The following is a 25,968-nucleotide window of genomic DNA, read 5'->3' on the forward strand; positions in this document are numbered from 1 at the left end:
CACAGGCAACTTTGTGCGGACCCCCTGCAATCTCTGGTGGCCCCCAGAGCCATATAGATAGATAACTATATTGTGTGGCGCAGTAATATCCTCACTCTTGCACTTTCAGTTTCACTTTGGAGTGAGGATATTACTGAGCAGAGTCTAAGTGCTCCCAATATTATTCCGCCACACAATAGTTATCCCTTTTACCTGCTTAGAAATGCACGTTTTATTTTGTCTCACCATATTTGGTTGTGTGACTACTCTTGTAACTGTGTTTTATTTTAGGGAAAACATGGAGGTTTGGTCGCTTCTAACTTCATCTCTGTTTGGATCCTAATGAATGCATTGGGCTAGCTAAGTGCTATCAAAGTTGTGCCGCGCGCCAGAGCCAGTGAGTGCATGCATTTAAACGTGAGAGGTATCAACTCGTCTTAATAAAGCGAATAACGTAATAATATGAAAAAACCGTGAAGTGTTCCTTTAAAGTCCATATGTCAGGTTAAATTAGTTTTTTTATTGTTATTTATTAGATCATGTATAGATGATTCAGTGACGATATAAATACCATTAGAATTATTACTATAACTGCAATACAGTAACATTTATAGCCATTTCTGTCAAAGAATGACTGAAAATGATGCATTTAAAGATGACAGTGCTAAAATATCATGAAGTAAACACTACCAGTCTGGTGAACACATATGAGGTATACACACATGGTGTAAATACCGGCAAAAATAACTTAACTTAAATAACTTAAAAGTAATACATTCGAAAAATTATGAAGTAATAACATGGATAATTAAGCAATAACCCCCGAGAGGCCGTGGGTTATACCGTATAATCGAACAGCTGAGGGGCGTTGTTAGGCACGACGCGAAGCGGAACCCTTAGCTGTTCGATTATACAGTATAACCCACGGACTCGAGTGGCTTATTGCTTTTCTAAAACGGTTACTACGTCGATCTAGCAAGATTTCATGAAATGAAGGCACAGCAACGACAATGTAACGATGTATTCATAGATAATCTTTCTTCCACCAAGAAATACACTGCTCAAAAAAATAAAGGGAACACTGGTTCATAGGAGTATAGCATCAAGTCAGTCACACTTGTGAGATATTGATTTGGCCAGTTATGTAACAGAGGTGGTTTGTGAATCAGGTTGACCTGCTTTGATGTCAACAAAACTTTCTACAGGTGTACTAGAGGGCCAACTGTGAGACGACCCTAAAACAGGAATGTTTTTACAGGTGGTGGCACCCGGTAATTTTTCCATCTTCATCCTTCTTTATTGATTTGTCACTAGTTTTGCATTTGGATAAGGTCAGTGTTACCACTGGTAGCATAAGCCAATATCTGGAGCCTACGGAGGTTGCACAGGGTAGTCCAACTCCTTCAGATTGGCACACCAATACGATCCATTGCCAAAATGACTGCTATGTCTCCCCCTGCAGTCTCAAGAGCATGGAAGAGATTCCAGGAGACAGGCAATTGCTCAAGGAGAGCAGGGCAGAGTGGTAGAAGATCCTTAACCCAGTAGCAGGACCAGTATCTGCTCCTTTGTGCAAGGAGGAACAGTAGAAGCCCTACTAGAGCCTTACAGAATGACCTCTAGCAGGTCACTGGTGTGAATGTCTCTGGCCACACTGCCAGAAACAGACTTCATGAAGGTGGCCTGAGGGCCCAATGGCCTCTGGAGGGACCTGTGCTCCCTGCCCAGCACTGTGGCGCTCAATTGACATTTGCCATAGAATGCAATATTGGCAGGTCTAACACTAGTGCCCTGTACTTTTCACAGATGAGAGCAGGTTCACCCTGAGCACATGTGACAGACATTGAAGGGTCTGGAGATGTCATGGAGAACGTTATGCTGCCTGCAACATCATTCAGCATCATTCAGCATGACCGGTTTGGTGGTGGGTCAGTAATGGTCTGGGGAGGCATACCCTTGGAGGGATGCACAGAACAGGGCCGTGAACACAGGTCCCTCTAGAGGCTATCGGGCCCTCAGGTCAACCTCATAAAGTCAGTTTCTGACAATGTGGTCTGAGACATTCACACCAGCGGCCTGCTGGAGGTCATTCTGTAGGGCTCTAGCAAAACTCCTACTGTTCCTCCTTGCACAAAGGGGCAGATACTGGTCCTGCTATTGGGTCAATGACCATCTACCACTCAGCCCTGCTCTCCTAGAGCAACTGCCTGTCTCCTGGAATCTCTTCCATGCTCTTGAGACTGCAATGGGAGACACCGCAATCTTTTTGGCAATGACAGTATTGGTGTGCCATTCTAGAGGAGTTGGACTACCCTGTGCAACCTCTGTAGGCTCCAGATACTGGCTTATGCTACCAGTAGTAACACTGATCCTATCCAAATGCAAAACTAGTGAAAAATCAGTCAAGAAGGATGAAGATGGAAAAATTACCAGTTGCCACCACCTGTAAAAACATTCCTGTTTTGGGGGTCGTCTCACAATTGGCCCTCTACTACACCTGCAGTAAATTTCGTTGACATCAAAGCGGGTCAACATGATTCACAACCACCTCTGTTACATAACTGTCCAGATCAATATCCCACAAGTGTGACTGACTTGATGCTATACTCCTATGAACCAGTGTTCCCTTTATTTTTTTGAGCAGTGTATATTCCCTCCATATGAATGGTTGCCATGCAACAACAAGACGCAGCCACTCTAACTTTTGTGCTAGTTTTGTGGTAACGTATTACTATAGAACGAAATGCGGTCAAGGTGTGAGTTTATCGTGATATTTACAACAGCATCGAACGCGATTCAGCCAATCACAATCAAGGACCGGAACTATGTTTTAGAACAACTAATAACCTCATAAAATACTAAATCTCAGTTGATTACGCAATTTCTCCTTCTAACAACGTGAAGATGAATGCATGTGCTTCCTGCTAATTTTCCCAAAGAAGACCTCAACTCTCATAACACAGGAAAGCTCATGATTTGACTTTTATGAGCAAGTTTTCAATGAGTGCTGAAAAAAACAAACCTTTTAATCTTATTTTCTGCCTTTAGGTATCGACAAACGTTCAAACAATACATCGACTTGTAAAACGTATATTTCCCCAAAATATTTTGTGTTAATCATAATGACAAATTTGGGTAGACATAATGGGCTTTAAGAGTCATTGCACGAGAAAACCAGGCAAAACCAGCAGGAGGTAGGAAGATGGGGGTCGGCCAAATCGGCTCATACTTTGTATATGTGATAAGTATGTGGAACTATGAACAGCCATATACTTAAAACCCTCAAACTCTTTTTTGTTGTGGAGTTCTGGGGCCCCTCTCAGAGAACCTCAAAAATCCAACAATTCATGGCTGAAAATGACTGAAATTGCCATTTCTACCCTGATTATCCTGATAAAGATATGAACATGAGCTTTATGTTTCCATAGAGCTTAGGTAGAATAGTTTTAAAGACCAAAAGGTGCACTAGGGGGTTATCTGCACCACTGACTACTGTTGCTGGACAGAGGAACATCTTCTGATTCAAAAACAATTGTCGTCTAATTGGGCCACACATAATGTGCGCTGTGCCAGGAGGGTCTTTACGGGTTTTTTTCGGGTTTTGGAGTATAATAAACCAGGTAATAATATCTCACTATAGGGTAATTTATGGTCAATTTTTGTGTCACTGTATGACAAATTGTTAAAGAAAGCTTTAATTAACTAGAAAATCACTCAAAGAGTGCAGACCTCTGCATGCATTGTTGTTCTTGGTTGTCATACATTTGAAACTAGACTATTCAGATCGCCACCGAGTGGCCATACCATGCCATTACATCGCAAACATCTGGCATTACATCTGTTTGTGATGTAATGCCATGGTATGGCCATGTGATGGCGATCTGAATATGGTGTATCATAGGCCAAAACACGAAAAATCCTGCTAAAGACCCTCCTGTCACGGCACACATTATGTGTGGCCCAATTAGACGACAATTGTTTTTGAATCAGTAGATGTTCCTATCTCCAGCAACAGTAAAACCATCCACCAAAGCCACTGCGAATATGAGATAATGCTTCTTAAAAATGACCGAAATTTAGAGGGAGGAAAATGCTGCTTTCAGTGGTGTAGATAACCCCTCTGTGCACCTTTTGGTCTTTAAAACTATGCTACCTAGGCTCTATGGAAATATAAAGCTTATGTTCATATCTTTATCAGGATAATCAGGGTAGAAATGGCAATTTCAGTCATTTTCAGCCATGAATTGTTGGATTTTTGAGGGTCTCTGAGAGGGGTCCCAGAACTCCATAACAAAAAACAGCTGGAGGGTTTTAAGTATATGGCTGTTCATAGTTCCACATACTTATCACATATACAAAGTATGAGCCAATTTGGCCGACCCCCATCTTCCCACCTCTGCCTGGTTTTCTCATGCAATGACTCTTAAGGTAGATTAAGCTAAAAAGAAATAAAATAAATATATAGTGTATTTCATACACAGGGGTAATTTAATGTGCTTTACATAAACAAAAGCAAAGGGTTAATGTAATTGTAAATAAAAGCATACAGTATAACAGCAGTGGTAGGCTACATGAAATAGCACATCAGCATTAAGTTTTTTCTGTACATGTTTGTCATCAATTTTTAAACAGCATATAACAAGTTTTCAGTAGGCCAGCCTACCAATTGCCACGTTTACATGATGTTTTTAATTACGAATTAGTTTATTCAGAATTAAATAAATCGGAATTAAAATATTCTCCTTCGAGTTTACATGGAAATAATCATTCCGAATTGGCGTTTACATGGAACATAAAATGTATTGTATTCAGCTGAACGTCTGGGGGTCGGGAAGGGTTCCGATTGGACAGGTGGCGCATGAACGCAGCCTAATTAAGGTCTACCGGAATAAAACAAACTTAAGCTGGCTAGCGGCTTTTTTGTCATCTCGGGTTAACGTTATAGCATGGGCAATAACATAATGAAAACGGTTTTCGCAGTAATTCCGATAATAGGCCTACTATTTAACCAGCAGCTCGAGAATATTGACAAGCTTCACATTTGCTAGCTGAGGAGGAGAAGAGTGCCGGAGAAGGGGGGAAAAAGACGGAGCTGAATTAGCAATGAAACGAGCATGCGCTGCTGCTTCCTCCTTGTATGAGCATGCGCCAAACAACGGAATAAACTTTGAATCGGAATAAAGGTTTACATGATCAAGGAGTGCGTTAATTCCGATTTAACATCGGAATAAACCAACCATTAAGTTTAATTCCGAATAATCATTTTCAAGCGGAATAAGCGTTTACATGGTCTCTTTTAAAGCGGAATTAACTTTTATTCCGAATTAACTTGGTTTTATTCGGAATTAAAGCTCTCATGTAAACGCAGCAATTGTTACAGAAATCGCAAATAAAAAGGTATCCCTTCCATTTTTGTTAATTTTCACACATTCCAACATAAGGAGGCAGCATGTGAAACTTTATCAAGGGAGTTTACATTTTGTGCAAGCACATAGCTACCGGAGCCAAAAGTAATGTTACCCCATTCATTCCGAGAAAAGGTACTGGCATGCAGTCAATAGTCACCCTAAACGATACCAAAAGGAAATAGGTGTTTGTTTAACTTTTGATAAAAAATCTGTAGTTGTGGAAACTACAATAAAATGAGAAGACGAAAAACTTCAATAAAATGTAGTTTGTACAAAAAAATATATTTTGCCGTTTAGCCCCATAGACTCCCATTAATTTGGGTCTCACTAAACTGCCTGTGAACTACAAGTGAACTGCAACCAGTTTCGATAGCATGGCAGTCAATAGGGTGTGAACAGGCTCTCTGTAGACAGTTCGGTTTAAACCAATTCAGACAAAGAAGAGGAAACTACAGTTTCAAACACTGATTTAGACGTGTTACTAGCATCAAAATGTCTGGTTGTTGCTTGTTCAGGTAGTTTTCCCGTTCTTTGGTGGTTAATCCCTTTGCGTAGCTTGAGAAACTAGCTATCGTCCGGCTCTATGCTTCGCATGCATCCATCAGTGTTTATAAACTGTAAAAGAATCTACAGGATAAGAATAGTAATTTTATAAAAATCTCATCTGTGGAGATCTGAGGTTTAGTGGACATCAAACTGTTGTGTAGGCCTATGAGGCTGTAGAAGGCTGTAGATGATGGGTTGTTCTGGTTGTGGTTCAGACGTTTGATTGCTCTGCAGAGACACAAGGACACGTGAGTAGGCCTACTTTGCACATTTCAAAATCAATCTTTTTTTTTTTCAAAAGCCCACATTTGTTTGTTTGTTCATTCATACATTCATTCTTTTACTCAACAACCACATGTAATGCATGCCTGAGGCCATCATGTTTACAGTAGGCCTACTATAAACATGATGGCCTCAGCCAGGCATGCATTACAGCAAACTATAGCAACTTGCAAGACATTACAGGACATACACATACAGACGGCATCTCGTCATAATCGTGGTTACCGCCCCCAGTTACCGTGGTTACCATGGCTGAAACACCCCCGTGGGGGAAAACATTTGTGCTCTGCTAGCAAGTTAGCCCATTGACTTTTATGTGTGATGTTAGCATGTTTTCCCCCACAGAGGGGGCGGCAACCTTCTAACCGTCTGTATCCATAGGCCCTTTCCGAAACGTGCCCCTAAACCCTCCCCCTACACACTTCCACTTCGTTTGCGCGTTCACGTGAGGATCCGCCACATTGAGTATCATCCGAAACAAAATTTGGCCCTTTCCGAAACGTGCCCCTAAACCCTCCCCCTACACACTTCCACTTCGTTTGCGCATTCACGCGAGGGTCCGCCACAATGAGTATCATCCGAAACTAAATTTGAGCCGAGTGAAGTGCCTAGGGAGAGGGGCTAAAACTCATGGATGCTGACTTGGAACGCAGGTGCAACCGTTTTCAGTGTTCGTGCAGCTTGTGCAATCTCCCTGCCAGTTGTTTTTTGGTCCGTATGACAGCATTTACTTAAAGGAATATTTCGGTATTTTACACTTTAAGCCCGTTTTCTGTATTGCCTAGCATGAAAACGAGTGTTTGACACCGAAATCTCGACGATTGAGCCTGTGTGTGCATTTCGGCACCTTTAGAATGTTCTCTGTATGGCCTTAACATTGCTCCCTATGTGCATAAACTATTCTGTCCTTAAAACACCCCTAAACGTTCGTTTTTTAAAATGTGCAGCTCACCGAGTGGTTACTGGTCTTCAACGATCTTCTATAGCAAGTTTGACAGCGAAATGTAGCTTCAGTCATAGTTTATCAGGGATTTTCGAAATCCCGGAAGTAATTTTTCAGATAACTCACAACCGTGTTTGCCTAATATAACACAACAGAATTTGAATTTCACTGCGAAACTTGCTATAGAAGATCATTGAAGACCAGTAACCACTCGGTGAGCTGCACATTTTTAAAAACGAACGTTTAGGGGTGTTTTAAGGACAGAATAGTTTATGCACATAGGGAGCAATGTTAACGCCATACAGAGAACATTCTAAAGGTGCCGAAATGCACAAACAGGCTCAATCGTCGATATTTCGGTGTCAAACACTCGTGTTCATGCTAGGCAATGCAGAAAACGGGCTTAAAGTGTAAAATACCGAAATATTCCTTTAAAGTGTGATTTAAGCTACATAGTAACAACATGTTTAGTTTGATACTCAGTAAAATGTGCAAGATCGTACAGAAGTAGGCTGTAATATTTAAACACATGTGCAGGTCGCATTTACAGCACTTCTATAATTTGATGTTAAATAAAGCATAAAATGCAACTCCTCACTCATAAGGAAAGGAGAGAAGAGGGATGTATGTCCTAATACACAGGGGTGTCCAGAACATTTTATTTGGCGAATTAATATATATTGCCTTCATAATTTCTATGAAAACAAATATGACGTCAATTTCCTTCTCCCTTTAAGTGCATCCGAAATGTAGCGCTGTTTTAACCCCTACCCCTTCAATGCGAGTGTTCTCTGCACCCACGAGTGTGACTTGAAAAGGAAGTTCACTCGCTAACCGAGTCGAAGTGAGTAGGGATCCGTTTCGGAAAGGGCCATCGAGTCGAGTGAAATGCCTAGGGAAAGGGGCTACCACGCCTCCAGGAGCAAGTCTGCATGGATGCTGACTTCGTACGCAGGTGCAACCGTTTTCACGTGTTCGTGCAGCTCGTGTATCTCCCTGCCAGTTGTTTTTTGGTCCGTATGATAGCATTTACAGACAAAAGCGTGATTAAGATACATTGTAACAACTCATGTTTAGTTTGATACTCAGTAAAATGTGCAAGATCGTACAGAATTAGGCTGTAATATTTAGACATGTGTAGGTTGCATTTACAGCACTATTATAATTTGATGTTAAACAAAGCATAAAATTCAACTCCTCACTCATAGTAATGAAAGGAGAGAAGAGGAATGTACATTCTAATACACAGGGCCGTCCAGAACATCTTTATTGGCGTACATTCCCTTCTCCCTTCAAGCGCATCTGAAATGTAGTGCTGTGTTAACCCCTATCCCTTCAATGCGAGTGTTCTCCGCACCCACGAGTGTGACTTGAAAAGGAAGTTCACTCGCTAACCAAGTCGAAGTGAGTAGGGACTCCGTTTCGGAAAGGGCCATAGGCTTTGTTCACACTGTCAGTCGAAATCCGATTTTTTGCTTATCTGGATTGTATCTAGCTTGAATTTTGGGTAATCTGAACGGCACAAAACCGCATGAAATGCAATTTTTCCAATGCTAATTCGCACCTCATACGAAGGTGGTTTCAATATCACTTACTATCGGATATGACTCAATCTGAACAGTCGAACCACTTGAATAGGATTTCAACGTGCCCCTTTCGTCATTTGCACTGCGACAGACAAACGCAATTCTGAGTCATGGAAGTGATTGATTGATTCAGCGTGTGCGCCAGGCCCGTTGCTGTGTCATGCGCGTTGACATTGCTGCAAAGAAAAAACTTGAATATAGTAGTTTCCTCCGTTTCTGACGCTTTCTCACAAACTGTAAGGTATTTTCGCCGCGGCTACGCATAATAAGTTGGAAAATATCAAAAATTAATCTGAGCATTGCACGCCAAGATCGGATCTGATCACTTGCAATATGCAATGAGTCAGAAAGATCAGATTCTGATCGGATATGCAAGACATCGGATTTCGACTGCCAGTGTGAAAGCCATAGGGTCCTTCTCATTCGTCTTAGGCTACCTTTACACGGAAACGATCTGAAACAAAAACGCAAAAGTGGCTTTCGTTTTCACTTTTAACTCCGCATTTAGACGAGTGTTTTTGGGTAAAAATCTGCATGCACACGGAAACGCAAAAGTGTGTGACGTTTCACATTTATCGATGCAGTAAACACGCCCTCATGTTTGTCGTTTGTCCCTCAATGTGAGGACGGAGTTCCTCACTCAGGGCAAACAGAGAGTCATTTGACATGCGAAAATTCTCATGCCATGCCAGGTCGTCTCCACTCCATTCATAAAGTTATCCAACCACTGAAGTCCTCCCAGGTCTCACCCACAGCTGTCTAGGTTGCCTTCTCTCTCTGTGAACGTCAAGAATTTCCAGAATGTAGTTTATATTTTTTCTCTGTTCTGTACTACTCTCGATCATCATTGTTAACTGATTAAATTACTCTTGAACGTGAATAATACTGCGCCTATAAGGCGAGTTGAAAGTCTGCAGGGATGGACATGTTGATCCTGATGTGTTTCCCACGGTTTTCCAGCGCTATATTATGCTTGTCACGTCATTTCTATGTGACGAGAAACGCAGTTTTGCGTTTTTCATCCTTTACACGGTGGCGCGACAGTAGATTGTTTTCAAGAATCCCACTATGGAGGGCGGTTTCACTTTCTTGCGTTTTCATCCCCCCAAAACGCCGTTACCATCTAAACGATATAGTGCATCCGCAAAAAGGTTTTGCGTTTTTAACCCTTTTTCGTGTAAAGTGCCCCATATTGTCTCTCCTCCCTCCGTCCCTTCCTTCCTTCCTTCGGTCCTAACCCATCCTTCTAATTAATTTTGTGAAGGAAACGAGGAAGGAACGATAGGAGGATGGAGGAATGAAGGAGAGACCAATATGAGAGATGAGATGTCCTGCTCACTCACGCATCACATGCAGAGACGTCAATAGACCTCTGAAGTTTGCCTACAAAAAAGCTACAATCTTTGCCCAAATAAGGAGATCTGGTATCTTGAGATTTTTTCTATGGGAAAATAACATGTGGATTTTCAATTATCGCACCTGTTAAACTCTCACAGGGCAGAAGAAATTGGAAATGCGGACATTTTGCACTACAAAGTTTTGTCCTCGGCCTTCCAGTGGATACTGTGATCTTTGGTAGGTGAAGACGACACACTTTGATCTTTGCTACCCCAACTTGCCATAGGCAGTTAGAATTCAATTAACACCTGGATCTCCTTATATGGGCAAAGATGGCAGCTTTGGATCCTATTTGTAGGTGAACTTCAGAGGTCTATTACTGATGATGCGGCGCATCACCTAGGCCAGTTTTCAAAGTGGGAGCCGCTATGGGGGGCCGCAACAGGTTGGATGAAAATATACTGTAATTAAAGGGATTATCCGGAGTAAAATGCACTTTACATCAATTTTACGGATGATTAGGAGTACATACGTTGAGTTGACATCAAATCTTGTCATTCGGATGTGTTTTGAGAAAGTTAGATTTTTTCGATTTGATGTCAACTCAACGTAAGTACTCCCAATCATCTGTAAAATTGATCTAAAGTGCATTTTACTCCGGATAATCCCTTTAAGCAAAAGCAAAAATATATATTAAATATTTCTATTATTGTGTATTGATATGAAATACCATTATAATAATTTATTGCATACCTGCTGTTGTATACCTTTTAGGGATGTAACGATTAGGCTACCGGTGTAACGGTAAACCATGATAATAAAAAATAGAAGAATAGAATATATACTTTTTTTGATCCCGTGAGGGAAATTCAGTTCTCTGCATTTAACCCAATTTAACCGAATTAGTGAACACACAGCACACAGTGAACACACAGTGAGGTGAATCACACAACCCAGAGCAGTGAGCTGCCTGCCCAACCAGCGGCGCTCGGGGAACAGTGAGGGGTTAGGTGCCTTGCTCAAGGGCACTTCAGCCGTGGTGGACTGGTCGGGGATCGAACCGGTAACCCTCCAGTTACAAGCCCGATGTGCTAACCAGTACACCACGGCTGCCCCCAAATGTTGACAATTACCGTGTTAATTTCAAATATCATTATTATCGCGGTTGATAACCACGGCCTGGAAACCGTGTGTTAGATTCCTTCCAGCTTCATCCGAGCCTGCTTTTGACATAGGCCTGGTAGGCTACTATGAAGCAAAACTGCACTACTGATTCTGTTGTCTAATTTGATGGATTTAACCACAATGCGGATTAGGCATGGTAGATAATTTAAGCGCCCGGCCAATTAAACATGACCAAGGAAAAAGTGAACGGGACAACACACAATCCCATGCTACGGTAACCTACCTAAATCATAGAATTTAACATTGCAAGACACTTATCTTTTCTATGACACCAGAAATATTTTGTTTACCTTGTTAGTTTTTTGAACATTCATTTTATGTAATGAAAACATATATCCTTGAATTAAGCGTGACTATTTTCCTAAAACCGAATGAAACCTAATTACGTTCACATACTTTTTAAAGTGACAGGCACTCAATTAGACCTACACACTACCCCTGTGATATCATTAAAGGAGAATTCCGGTGTGAAATTGAGCATAACTGTACCGAAACATGTTAAGGTGTACTCACACGTGTTGTAAGACGCACTTTCACTCACCCCCAGCATTCCGAACTCCTCCGTTTTCAGCCTAGCTTGCAGTAGGCTTGAATCTATTAGATTAGGCATCACGTAGCCTATGCAGCTAAATCGCTATTTTTAAACCATTAAAAAGGTTCCAAGTAACTCCACACTGCATTGGTAGACTTCTGAGGGTCCTGACATTTAAAACGAGATACTTAGAACTTTGGAAGTGCACAGGAAGTTTATTTAAAAAGACTGTTTATTCAAGCAGTACCTTCATAGAATCTCTCCGCTGGGCGCCATCTTGTGGTGAAGTCGCGATAAGTCGACTGACGAGCACAAACGAACAGGAAAGACAGGGGGACATATTGCAAACATTTTGAGTTTTGTTACTCATCATGCTCATGTAGACAGTATAACAATATATTTCCTATGGAATTACTTTAGCAATATGTTCCCCTGTCCTTCCTGTTCGTTCGTGCTCGTCAGTCGGCTTATCGCGACTTGATTCCAAGATGGCGCCCAGCGGAGAGATTCTATGTAGGCACTGCTTGTAAACAGTCTTTTTTTAATAAACTTCCTGTGCATTTCCAAAGTTCTCAGTATCTCGTTTTAAATGTCAGGACCCTCAGAAGTCTACCAATGCAGTGTGGAGTTACTTGGAACCTTTTTAATGGTTTAAAAATAGCGATTTAGCTGCATAGGCTACGTGATGCCTAATCTAATAGATTCAAGCCTACTGCAAGCTAGGCTAAAAACGGAGGAGTTCGGAATGCTGGGGGTGAGCGAAGGTGCGTCTTACAACACGAGTACACCTTAACATGTTTCGGTACAGTTAAGCTCAATTTCACACCGGAATTCTCCTTTAAAGACAAGTGTAATCAATGTGAAGTATTCAAATTACTGAATAGTTTTAGCATAAGTAATTATGCAGATCCTAAAATACTATCAATGTTAACAAAATACATGTATTAAAGTTTATTAATTCAAAATATGAAATAGAAACAAGACAAGCCATTTTCTGTGTGTTTGGAGGGTTGAACAGAGACTAGGATTGTCACTGCTGTGCATGATCTGTATCCCGCTTAAGGCAATAAGGTTTTGCCTATATTTTTGCAATGTAATAAACACTGTCACACTTTTTAAAAACTATTTCAGCTTGTGTAGGCCTCAGCTTGTGCTTTTTTAACATATGAACACATATATTTTTTTAAATAGCGTGATAATACCGAAAACCGTGATCATTTTGGTCACTATAACCGTGTAATACCATTGCATCCCTAAATACATACGTGTTATTATTGCAAAGCCTATCAAATAAATAGATTTTCACCTATATAGACACACAAATGGCAGAGAATATGAGATTATGCCAAAGCCTAAAAATGTCAAACATGGACTCTTCCAACTTATTGACCTTGATAATGAGATAATGTTTGATAGTTCTTGAGACATGAATGAATACTTACTATACAATGCCTGACTAACAGGCACAAACTTTAAAAAAAAAAAAACAACAATTATGACACTTCCAGCATATAAAGGTGATTTTTTGGTCGATGAACTAGTTTATTGACGCAAATAAATCCCTGCGAAGTTGTTTGAAACCGAAAGTTGACAGAAGTGGGAGGGAAGTTTGTACCTTTGCATCTTGGATAAATGACTGCACAATTCCGACTGAAAACACTTCTGCGTAATATACTGTGTTTCCTCGCGTATCCCCCATTCCGCCTCCGTCCTCTCTCCTCGGTCTTGCCTCCTCTGGTTGTGAAATATAAATTAAGCCATAATTAGGAAAATATAGATATAAAACATGACACACATAAAATGTATGTTTACCCATATCATATCTAGATTATCACTTGAATCTCTTCCAAAGAAAAATTAACCAGTTTAGAGAAATGTGCATTTCAGGCATTCAGGCTCATTCAGGTAATAAAACAGAATCTACCTGTAATCCTCAGTTTCTTTCGACAGATCCATATCACTGCACAGACAGCAGCAATCCCAGCACAGATCAGTCCAATAGTCAATAGGGTCATCCATCCAACAGTCCACTGTGTAGAGTCTTCCTCTGTAAGTCACTGGCATATATTAACTGCAACAAGCTTGACCAATATCAATACATAAGCTTTTATTACATGGGTTTCATTCTTGTGATTGCCTATTTTCATAGATAGACTAATCTAAATCTTAAATAAATTATCAATTTCCTGCTTAAACTGATTGATTGATGAAATGCAAAAAGGTTGCACTGTTTCCATAAGATTATCTCCTTAAATGTCTTGTTTTATCTACAGTACATAGTTATAGTAAAGCAGAACATGTTTAATTGGTTAAACTTGAGATGTTGTTCAGTTTAAGATGTATTTTCCATAAAAACTAGCACAAATTGAATAACTGATTACCAAGCAGCCCTAGTTTCATCCCTAAGGTCCTAGACCAATCCTGTGATGTACAATCTTGGCATCTTACCTCTGGTAAATTTACAAAGTGATGGCATGTCCAGAGTGATGTTGCGCCAGCTGACTTGGTTACTATGGTTACAGACAACATATCCATCCCTGGCAAAGACTACCAGGGTGGGAGTGATGGGGAAGTCTCCCAGCTGAGTACAGCTGCTTCTGTTGCAGCTGAAAGTCAGAGAGAGGTCATGACCTCTGCATGTCACTGTGAGATCACAAGAGTTACTGCTGGACCAGTTAGAAGTCAGTGCAGGAGCAGCCACAGGCTCTGAAACACAATGACATGCAAATATGAAACTATATGAGCCTCAGCAGGCTAACAAATGAACAAATCAATATTGTTAATGATACAACCATTGCAACTAGTATTGTAAACATACCCAAGAGGAAAACAGCAACATACCAAGAACAGAGAGTTTATACACAACTTTTGTTATGTTGAAATCCCATCTAATTTCATATGTATAAAGTCCACTGTCGTTTTTCTGCAGATTTCTCAGTTCCAGGCTGAATGTTGTTGTATTGAATATCAATCTGTCCTTGTATGGGTCCTCAATAACAATAATACTAGGATTTGTAATATTGACAAACTTCATTACGGGATGGGATGGGCTCAACTTAACAGTGATTTCATCAAACTTTGTTATGAGATTTCTCTGCACTTTGTCAAACATAGCAGATCCTCCTTCCAATGTGAAGACAGATATCTCATGAGTAACCACTATGGGATAGAAGAAATACAATTATATTAGTACTTATGTTCTTCATTGTGTTTCCATCTGCATTGTAATTCCATCTGCATTCCATCTGCATTGTAGTAAAAAATAAGAGTGCCATTTTTGTGAATTAAACATTCTGATCCAAACACCAAAAAGATTGTTAACACTAGAAGCGCCGCGCCGTTCTGACCCACTTATACCTAGAAGCGCCGCGCCCCGGTCATTTGACCGCTTTGACGACCTACTAGAAGCGCCGTGCTGTTGTGAACTACTTAAAGCGCGGCGAGGCGGTCAAATGACCGCTGAGTCCTTAGACTGGGAGGCTTTTACTTACACATAATGATCGCTAGATGGCGCTTCGTGCACGAATGAAATCGTTTGGTCATAAATTCAGTTTGCACTAAGCCATGTGTCATTCGTGTCAGACCGTGTTGTTGATAATAATCTGTGGTTGTTTGTTTCATTATGACATACAGCACGTTTGAGTTATCTGTTCATGTATTTGTGTTGATTTGTGTTGTTTGAGGTAAAAACTTTGGAAGAATTCTTGAACAAACCTTAAGCAAACTTGACTTTCAACTAAAATGCTCTAAAAGTGAATGTGGCTAGTTCTAATTCACTCCCCAAATTCACTTCTATTAATTTAATAGGTAGCCTATATGTTCGCGCCGCCGAAAATGATCGGACCTAGTCACCTGGAACAAAGAGCCTAACAGTCTGGTTTCAATTAGGCCTACACAGTAGCCAGGATTTCATGCCGCATTTTACAGGCTACCGTGGCTACTTTCTAAAACAACTTTCATTCATTTAGGGAGAAGCATCTTATAGGGTCTAGGCTAGCTACCTCGGAGGGAGGGAGATAGAGAGAGCTATGCTGAGCAGGCATAGGCGTGAGAAGTAGCATAGGCCTAATTTAAAATAATGAGTGAATGATATTCTCCGTTTTGCGAATGTGTTGGCTATGTTTGCGATGTCTGCTGAAAAAAAGCTATAGGCCTATTGTTTCTACAATTTAAGCTAACTTCTATGTGAATTCGAGATTCAGCATTGAGACACACATTTTCACATGATTTATAAGCAAGGCTGTAGCTCACTGGTTAGAGCTTCGGATTGACGACCCAAGGAATGTTGGTTCGATTCCCAACCTATTCATGACGGAAGTCCTTTTGAACAAGGCATCAATAAAGTAGGCTATATTCTATTCTTTTCTATTCACATAACTACACGCACGCTGGCGAATTCGAACATTCTGAAACGCGCATATGCGATGAAACATTGCGCATTCTTCCACGAGTTGCCTAAACAGTCAGCCTACAGACTAGTAGGCAGGGACAGATAGATGGGGTGGGGTGGGGAGGCAGTTAATTGTCCTCAATGCCTCGCTGATGTCTGTAGCCTAGACGAGTGTATGGGGGAGGGGGGATGATCGGTTTCAAATAGGCTGCAATGGGTAGTGTTATGTATAGACCCCGAAGCCATTTGCTTTGAGAACGGCTGGCTGATGAAGTTGTTGGCTGGCTAGCTGGCTCAGCCAAAACCTTAATGCAGCCGCCACAGTTTTCATGACTGATAATGGCTTTAGTTGCCACTTCATGTCTACAGATGTGTATATTGTATTAGATATCAACACACAATGTTATTGTATTGTTTTGGACAACGTTCTGCACGTTTCACTTCAATGTAGACTGCATGCGTTCATTGCGTTGTGAACGCGCAGCAATCTCTGGAAAGGAAACGGTGGAAGTCGCAGCAGTAGCCTAATAGCCTATCACGTTCAATGCTGTAAATCCATCTGTTCCAGAATATTTGGTTCATATCATCAATCTTTGGTTTTGGTGTTTGTGCAACCGGGCCCTGACGATTTAACAAAAGTCTGAGTAACGTAGGAATTAGGAAAGTATGTAGGCCTAAGGTGAGATCAAAATCAGGCTAGAAGTAGTTCTACTTTGTTTCCTTCTTTTCCCCATGTCATTTTCCTTGGTCGTCAACTCACTGTGAGTCCTGTGTATCGTAGCAACGAGCACAATACTGATGTGGTGTGCCCAGTGGGAAAATCTCATGCAGGCCTAGTTTCTAAGCTATCGTTTATTTTTTCGCGTGTCACTATGATATAATTATTTTTATATGCAAAAAGTCTAACTGGCTTAGTCAAAGTTTGTCAGATGGCGGCAGAAAATGATTGGCTGGCGAAATTATTTTTCGTTAATGGTAGGCCTAAACATATTGTGATTCATCCGTTTATTTCAGATAGGTTGTTATTAAAAACCATTAACAAAAAATAATTGTTCATCGACGTTGAAAAGCGGTCAGAAAATTCAATCGAAAATTCTGTATTTCGCTCCTGCCAAGATGTGAATACGGGTCTCCGGAGTCGCAGACAGGAGTGTTAACGCTGCGCCACTTGACATTGTACAAAAAGTGCTTTAGGATAGAGGTTTGACTTGATGTAACTCAGTCAGTCCAGCAAATATGTAGGAAAATGCTTATACATTAGTCTGAGCTTTAAAAGATAGCCTACAAATAGAAGATAAGATATACAACTATGAATGTACGTAGGCATACGCGCCCTACGTACATAAATAGGCTACGACGAAAATATGTTTTACACATGTAGGCCTGTCGCAACGTTTTCAAAACAAACTCGCATTTTACCACTGTAAATCGCCTCCATAGACTATGCCATGTAAATGAAAAATAGCCTAGTTATTAAAATAAAGCACATATATAATACATATTGCACATATATAAACGATATGTTTTATGGTAAAATATTATTCTCATGCCCGACTGACAGGAAATCCTTGCGACATCTGCTGTGAGAAAAGAGAATAGCAGCCTGGACAAAAATGGCCGAACGCGAGACAACATAGTGTTGTCACATAAGTGAGCGCAAAATAGCTCTAAACTAGCTTGTACCGGTGTGCTTTTGATCATGTAAAAATTCTGGGTGACAAAACACGCGTATTTAGGAAAAGTCGTGAACGTAGGGTCCTGGAATTTAATCGAGTGAAAAGATTTTTTTTTTTTGTAATCGCTGCGGTCAAATGACCGCAGCCCGGCAGTTCTAGGTATATCTAGGTCAAACCCACACGGCGCTTCTAGGAATACGCGTCAGCGGTCAAATGACCGGCGCTTGGCGCTTCTAGTGTTAAAGGAAATGTTCAGTGTTAAATGGGGTTTAGATACAGTATGTTAATATGAACTTCCAGATAATTCCATAAAGTGCATTTCCTAATAATGTAATATCACTTTTTTACTGATACAAGGATGTTTATTTGTAACATGCCTATGATTACTAATGTAAAGAATGCGGTGAAATTGTCAGTTCCTTCTCCAATTGTGCATATTTTCGTTCAGGAGGAAACTTTGGGCAGATCCACGGCTCAAGGGGCCAATCATACTGCCTGGGGTCGTGCTAGTAGAGGGAGCCTGTGTGTGTGTGAGGGGCAGGGGAATCCTAGGGGCAGGCATGTGTGATGTCTTGGGTGGAGTGGTGGTGGGTAGGGATGTCCCGATCCGCAGTGTTGGGAAAGTTCACTTTCTACATGAACTAGTTCAGTTCATAGTTCATAATTCCAAATTATGAACGACGTTCACAGCTCCAAAAAATGAACTAGTTCAGTTCATTTTTTCAATATGTTGCGACCTATACTCATTCAAAATTGCTGCCACAGCCAGCACATATTTCATTAGTTTAACATGAAATAGCCATTTTAGACAGGTTTTACGCACATTCTGCTATAATGCTTGCCGCATTTCTGACGGTAGCGGAAATTCAGACATGAAGCATGCAAAATGGTCTCCGTTTGTTCTCATCTAAAGTAGAATTTCGGTTCGCTGGGCAGAAATGCGGCCGCGCTCAGAAGAGTCAGTTTTACACCGGAAGGAGGATATCTTGCTGCATTAGTTGCAGCGTGAGAGATGGAACTGTTCACTGACATAGGGCGCTTTATAAAGCTACACGTAATACTTCACTTGATCATCAAGTGTGATTTTTTCCGCGATTGCATGCATAGGCCTATAGCAGCTGTGGCGGCAACATTACGAAAACTAGGTCGACAGCAGGAAAAATTCTGGTACGGAAATATGAATTCAGACATAGAATCTGGCATAGTCAAAGAACGCAATTGTTGGGCAACAGTTTAGTGCTATTAACGGTGTGTTTTTTGCCTGAACCTAACGAAATGAAAAAAGAGTGAACGTGACGTTCACAGACACCAGAATGAACGCGTTCAGTGTCGTTCATCAGGCAGAAATACAGTTCGTTCAGTTCACGTTCACCAAAATTATGAACGAGTTCATGAACTTTCGTTCAATGAACGCGTTCAGGCACAACACTGCCGATTCGATCACGTGATCGGAAATCGGGGTCGATCACGTGGTTTCAGACGTGATCGAAATCGGACGTTACATCCCGATCAGGGATCAAATATATATATATATATATATATTCGATCCCTGATCGGAATGTAATATGCGCCCAACATTTTTAGGAGTGTGCTTGAAAAAATTCTAGATCCCACTGGTGCACCTGACGCTGCTCGGGTGAAGGCATACATTTCTTTCACAAGTTTTCACTGCAGACTATGCGTGCAACTTCACCAAACTATATAGACCCCCTCTCCTTGGCCCGCTTTCTCTCGCTCTCCCTCTCCCTCTCGTGCGCGCTCAATGGACACCCGCCCCTTGCACATTCACAATCGTAAAATGACGCATAGAAGACAACTAGCTAAATTATAATTAAATCCGGTTAGCATCATAGTATACTGCACAAAATGTATTAAAACTCTTGCATTCAAGTTGACTGATCATCTCAATGTTTTCCAACTCCAAGACTCAAAAGGGCCTGTCCCAAGGAGAATTACGCCTTATTGTAAAAAAATCATTCACATTATATGAAAGGAGAGCGATAAAAGGTGACCTTTTTCCATAAAAGGCAATACAATGAAAAATGTGGATGCACCTAAATTTTGTGCTGGTGCACCTAAAAAAAAAAAAACTAGGCGCACCAGTGCAACCAACACAAAAAGTTAGTCTGGAGTCCTGTAATGTACTGTAGAAGTATTGGATCGGGACTCTGTATCGGCAGATACTCAAAATCAAATGACTCGGACTCGGACTCGGACTCGGGGGCAAAAAACCTGATCGGGACATCCCTAGTGGTGGGACAATAAGAAGGGGGTGGGAGTGATAATGGTATTCTGTGTGTATATGTTAATAATGTAATAAAGTATAGCATTTAACAGGAGATTATTACATTATCAGTTTAGCCTTCATTTCGCAGGTCCTGATAATGTAAAATTCCCCAATGTTGTAGTCTAATTTAACAGCAGATCACCCATTTCTTGGGTTGAAGTAGTGAAACTATAAGCAACGCAAGCTGGAGAGCTCTAGCCACATCAACAGGTCAAACAGGTCAAACAATATATATATATATATATATATATATATATATATTAGGGCCGGGACTTTAGCGCGTTAATTAAGATTAATTAATTACACAAACATTAATGCGTTAAAACAATTGACGCATTTTAATCGTATGCCTATTTATTTTTGCACCGCGGAATGTTTCTCACTGGATGAGTTTCAGACGGACCGATTATACTGGAGCACCAAGTAACGCGCATGAGTTCGGTTCAGACAAAACAAACCACAGTGGCACAGTGAACAAAGAAGCTGATGTGACCGCGTTGGTTGGCCCCGTGGATGGGAAATGTTGTTACAAAAAACGAACGGATGGAAGCGTAGATAAGAGCATGGTTGTGTGCAACCTATGCAACAAGGACGTATCACCGCAGGTATCACCTCAGTGCAAAACATAAAGCAGCTAGCTGCTAGCGTGGACAAAGTATTGTGATACTCCAGACACTTGAGGGAAACCTCTGAGCTTTATTTATTAAACAAATAGCAACCGAGTTGCTGTTACAGCCACAACTCACGCTTATAACAGTAATCCACCGCACCTAATTCCATGTCCAACTTTCATAGACCTAAAAGAAACTTCACACTCAGAACCGCATACAAGCACACACGCACACACGTAAACTCCGCCCCCCAGTTCCCCTTAAAGGGACACAACAATTTCATGAACTCAACTCAAGGTAACAGGTGACACAATTAACAGGATATCACAGTATTATAGTTTACAGAAGGTCTACCTATCTATAGGCTACATGAATTTCTGAAAATGTACTATTTCTAAATATGGTATTGCTACACTTTATGGCAAAAATTGCACTGGTCTATTGGACTTATTAATAAACAATATTTTTGTTGCTTAACCCTTTCATGCGCAACGTCCACATGCGTGGACAGTAACTTTAACTCTGTTTTCTACTTATTTATCATGTTGATATACACCAATCCACTTCAGGGCAGTTTTAATAGGTCCTTGGCAATATATTAACAATATGTATCATCTTATATTTGGAATATTGACTGCTTGATGACATCATCAATTCAACATGAGTGACAGTAATGGCCATATGCTGAATGCTCCAGGCATATCTGTAAAAAGCTAGTACTCAAGAAGGCAAAATCATGTAAAAAAAATATTATGCTGTACAGGAGAGTGTGTTGAACAACTCTATGTTTTCAGAAATGAAATCGGATGTAAAATGGAGTTTGTAGACCACAAAAAGCAACTGTCCACGTATGTGGACGTTGCGCAACAGAGGAGTTAAATGGCCAAAAATTAGATTTTGTAACTAGGACTTTTTTTTTTTTTTTTTTTTCAAATATGATTTTAATTGCTTTAAATTGCAAAGAAACAAACATTTGGTAAACATATTTATAAATAATGACCTAATTACATGTGGTAATGCCAAGGTGGTATGGTAATATGGGGGTAGTAGAGGGGTGGGTGGGTAGTAGAGGGGTGGGTATGAGAGTACTAGAGGGGTGGGTGGGTTAGTAGTAGAGGGATGGGTAGTATGGATGTAGTAGAGGGGTGGTTGGGTAGTGGTGGTAGTAGAGGTGGGTAATATGGGGGTAGTAGAGGGGTGGGTGAGGGTCGGTGAGCAATAATGGGGGTAGTAGAGGGGTTGGGCGGGTAGTATGGAGGTAGTAGAGAGGTGGATGGGTAGTATGGGGGTAGTAGAGGGCTGGGTGGGTAGTATGGAGGAAATAGAGGGCCATAGTTTCCACATTTTCTGTCATTAAATTTTTTCTTTTTTACCCCTTTGTTGCGCACTGTCCACATACGTGGACAATAACGTAACTTCTATATAAAAGCATATTTTTTAAAAATTCCAACTGATTTTCAATATTGGGCTCATGTAGAGTACGAAAATCAATGCTAAAAAAATCTACACACTTTTTTTCATAATGCGTGCATGAAAGGGTTAAGCTTAGGCCTATGTATTCAGTAGTAGGCTATACTAAAAATCCATGTGAAAAAAAAATACTTCTCACTGTTCTCAGGTCATATATTTATATACAATTAAAATGCGATTAATTTCGATTAATTAATTACAAAGCCTCTAATTAATTAGATTAATTTTTTTAATCGAGTCCCAGCCCTAATATATATATATATATATATATATATATATATATATATATATTTCTAAAACGGATAGTTCTGGTCCTTGATGCCACAACTAGCACAAACTTTAGAGTGGCTGCGTCTCGTTGTTGCATGGCAACCATTCATATGGAGGGAATATATTTCTTGGCGTATGAATGATCCGTTACATTTTTCGTTGCTGTGATGCTAGATCGACGTAGTAACTGTTTTAGAAAAGCAATCAGCCACTCGAGTCCGTGGTTAAATAGAACAGCTAAGGGTTTTTTTCCCTATTAAAATACAGTTACACGAGTAGTCACACGACCAAGTATGGTGAGACAAATAAAACGTGGTGCATTTCTAAGCAGGTAAAAGGAATAACTATATTGTGTGGCGGAATAATATTGGGAGCACTTAGACTCTGCGCAGTAAAATCCTCACTCCAAAGTGAAACTGAAAGTGCAAGAGTGAGGATATTACTGCGCCACACAATATAGTTATCTTTCTTACCTGCTTAGAAATGCACCACGTTTTATTTTGTAAAATATATTTAGGCCGGTAAGTAAAGTATTCACACCTTGCCTGCCATTGGCAGGTAGGTCAAAAAGTTAAATTTATACCCTGGTGAGAGGTATGTATCAATTTGTCTTAATAAGGGGAATAACGTAGTTGAATATAAAAAAAAGGTGAAGTGTTCCTTTAAGGTCGAGCGCCACAAGGTGAAACAACATATTGCTCGATGTCGGCACTAGGCCTAGATCTAACATAGGCTACACAGAACGTTACAAATTAACATTACAGTATCAAGTCTGATGCTTAATACGCTGTTACGGCTTCATGTTTTCCCCATTACAATGTCACACGGTGGCATATTTCCTGAAATTACCTTATCCATGAGGCTATACATGTTAAATAGTGAAAATACAGTTAAATCACCCACTTTGGATATTGGAACTTGCCGACTGTGCATCTTCAGTTTTAACTTGAAGTCATAATCCCATACCCTACTTAGTTCAAAATCTGACCGTTTCTTTCCAACTTGAAGTCATCCATACATTTGCTCTATTACCAAGCAGCACTGCATCTCCTGTCCCTTGATTCGTTTGTAATGGAGATTGACATTATTATGCCAGTCTATCTACTGTATTTGAAGCTGCAGGTGTCAGTCTACGGAATCCTTGGTATAGATAAATTGTTAGAACTTCTAATAAGCAGCTGCCAGCGAAACTCTCTTTGTCAACAGTGAGTTTTTGAATTATACACACATCAAGCATGTCTTGACTCTTTATAAACAAACTTCAGAGAAAAACTGAAATTCAGTGAAGTAATTTCTTCCTTTAGCCTGGGTGTTCCCATCCTGCCTTGTGCTGTGATTTCATTCACACTGCTAAGGCAGTCTAGAAACTAACACCCAAATTTTCCGTGCTGTTTCTCCTCATGCTGATCAGATGCTGATTGGTGGCTGTTCCACTCTCAGCTCATGCATGAGCTTAGTGTGGGCACAAGCTCTCCTTCTGTACCTTACGTCAATCAGTAACCTGCCACTTAATTGGCTAAACAAAACGGCACCGGACACAAGACCCTTGAAACGCCATGTTGAAGCCTGAAAAAATCGTTCAATTTTGGCATTTTTCACTAGCCTAGCATTCCCATTGAAATGAATGGGGGCGGGACTTGTTCACTTTCTCCAGTTCTTATAATACCTCCATGATACAGAAGGTCAATGAGAAAGTCCCCCCTAACTGAATGGAGGCCAATTCTAAAATTTGGAATTTTGTACAAGCCTGGTAAGTAGCACAAAAAAGTCTCCTTACCTGATGGAAATGTGGCACTCAGGAGGACCAGCAAAGTCAACAGGCTTTCCATTTTACCATGGAATTAAGAAGCAGATAATGTAGAGAACAAGATACACTCTTCCAGACGTGCAGCTATTCTTGATTTGCAGCTGCTCAACAAACACAGACATTTTCAAGATCAGGATGGGAGAACATAGCCTACTGTACAGCTGTTGTTGACTTCTGTTAATTGTAGTTTTTAAAGAATTACTCCTCATAATGCCATATTTAGCAGTGCATGAGTTGGATTTAAAAATCTTTAAAGCCGTAGGCTACCTGTTTAGAATGGTAGGCACTAGAGAAGGAGCAAAGAAAAATATCTGCAATAGGAATAGGATGTTTGTTAAAATGTATCTTTTCTCTTTGCATGTGGCTTTACGTTACCTTTCCAAAAGTTTCAGTAGTTTGTTTCAGTCTGTGACTGAATAACATGGCCTCTGTCACACTGTCACTCTGTCACCCTATTTTACCGATTTACGGTTCCCATTGACTTCAACACATCAAAACAATAGTTCAACGATGTACTCAAACAATGCCGACATATGCCAGCAACCATTTCACTTTGATAAAAAACTACATTTTGGTGCAAGATACATCAAGAATAACCAAATATCAGCCGGAGGAAAATTGCCGCTGTAGGCCTGTTGGGAAGTTTGTTGCATCCCACCTTATCCATTATTCAGTTCTCAGTTTAACTTTATTGTTCCAAAGTGAAACTTGTCTCACAGTCAGTTACACATGCAGTAAATAGTAAAGACACAAGATGGGGAAAAAGACACAGGTTTATATAAGTTAAGAAATTGTCTTGTCTGTTTTTGTTTCCGACAGATGGTCATTAGAATAATTTGTGCAATAGCAAGATTGTACAAATTCAGCAGGCGTATTGCAGTGGGAATAAAATAGTTTTTGTCCCATTGGACTTATAAAAACTCTTAGTCTCCGGCCTGAGGAAAGACCTTCAAATGAACAATGAAAGGGATGATTTTTACAGTTCAAAATAGACCTTGCCTTCTGGGTGACCTGCTTCTTATAAATGTTCAAAGCAAGAATAACTGTGGACAGCCAATCAACTTGCAGCCACATTTACAATATGGCTGGGGTTAAGGCATACCAGACAATAAAAGAAAATGTGAGAACAGATTCTACTAAAGATTTGTAAAATAAAGATAACCGTATCCACATTAAACAAATTAAAGGGATAATCCGGAGTGAAATGCACTTTAGATCAATTTTTGTAGTGGCGAAAGGACATGCCCCGGTCACTTACAGGCTAACGAGTTTTGGCTAAAAACTGTGAACTCGAACTTTCTCAAAATACATCCGAATGACATGATTTTGGTGTCAACTCAACATATGTACTCCCAATAGTCCGAACAATTGATCTAAAGTGCATTTCACTCCGGATTATCCCTTTAAGCTATCGAAAAAAGTACAAACATTTGTCCCTTCTTGCAAATGACAGTATGAGCCTGTCAAATGTTGTGCCCAGATATTTATACTGGTCAGTGGCGTCACCAGCCGATTTTACCGGGGCTTCAGCCCGGGGTAATTTGAGCCGAGCCCGGGGTAAATTTTTGTAATGCTTGAATCTATCAGCCAGTTTCAAAATCAACCAGCATTTGCCTGGTGCTAAATGTTGAGCACCACCAGTAGTAGGCTAAGCAAGC

General features: G+C 40.5%; 1 protein-coding gene across 1 annotated transcript; it reads right to left on the reverse strand.

Moving 5' to 3' along the window:
* Window positions 1-5,109: 5,109 nt before the first annotated feature.
* Window positions 5,110-24,313, reverse strand: LOC134062358 (SLAM family member 6-like). Its single transcript, XM_062518344.1, has 6 exons — window positions 24,281-24,313; window positions 14,641-14,958; window positions 14,248-14,505; window positions 13,724-13,846; window positions 13,415-13,533; window positions 5,110-6,161 (listed from the first exon to the last, which is right to left on the reverse strand). Exons 2-6 carry the CDS (start codon window positions 14,909-14,911, stop codon window positions 6,069-6,071), a joined length of 864 nt encoding a protein of 287 aa, XP_062374328.1. The 5' UTR covers window positions 14,912-14,958; window positions 24,281-24,313; the 3' UTR covers window positions 5,110-6,068.
* Between the last annotated feature and the right edge of the window lie 1,655 nt (window positions 24,314-25,968).

This window comes from Sardina pilchardus, chromosome 17, assembly GCF_963854185.1.
Source record: "Sardina pilchardus chromosome 17, fSarPil1.1, whole genome shotgun sequence".
NCBI lineage: Eukaryota > Metazoa > Chordata > Actinopteri > Clupeiformes > Clupeidae > Sardina > Sardina pilchardus.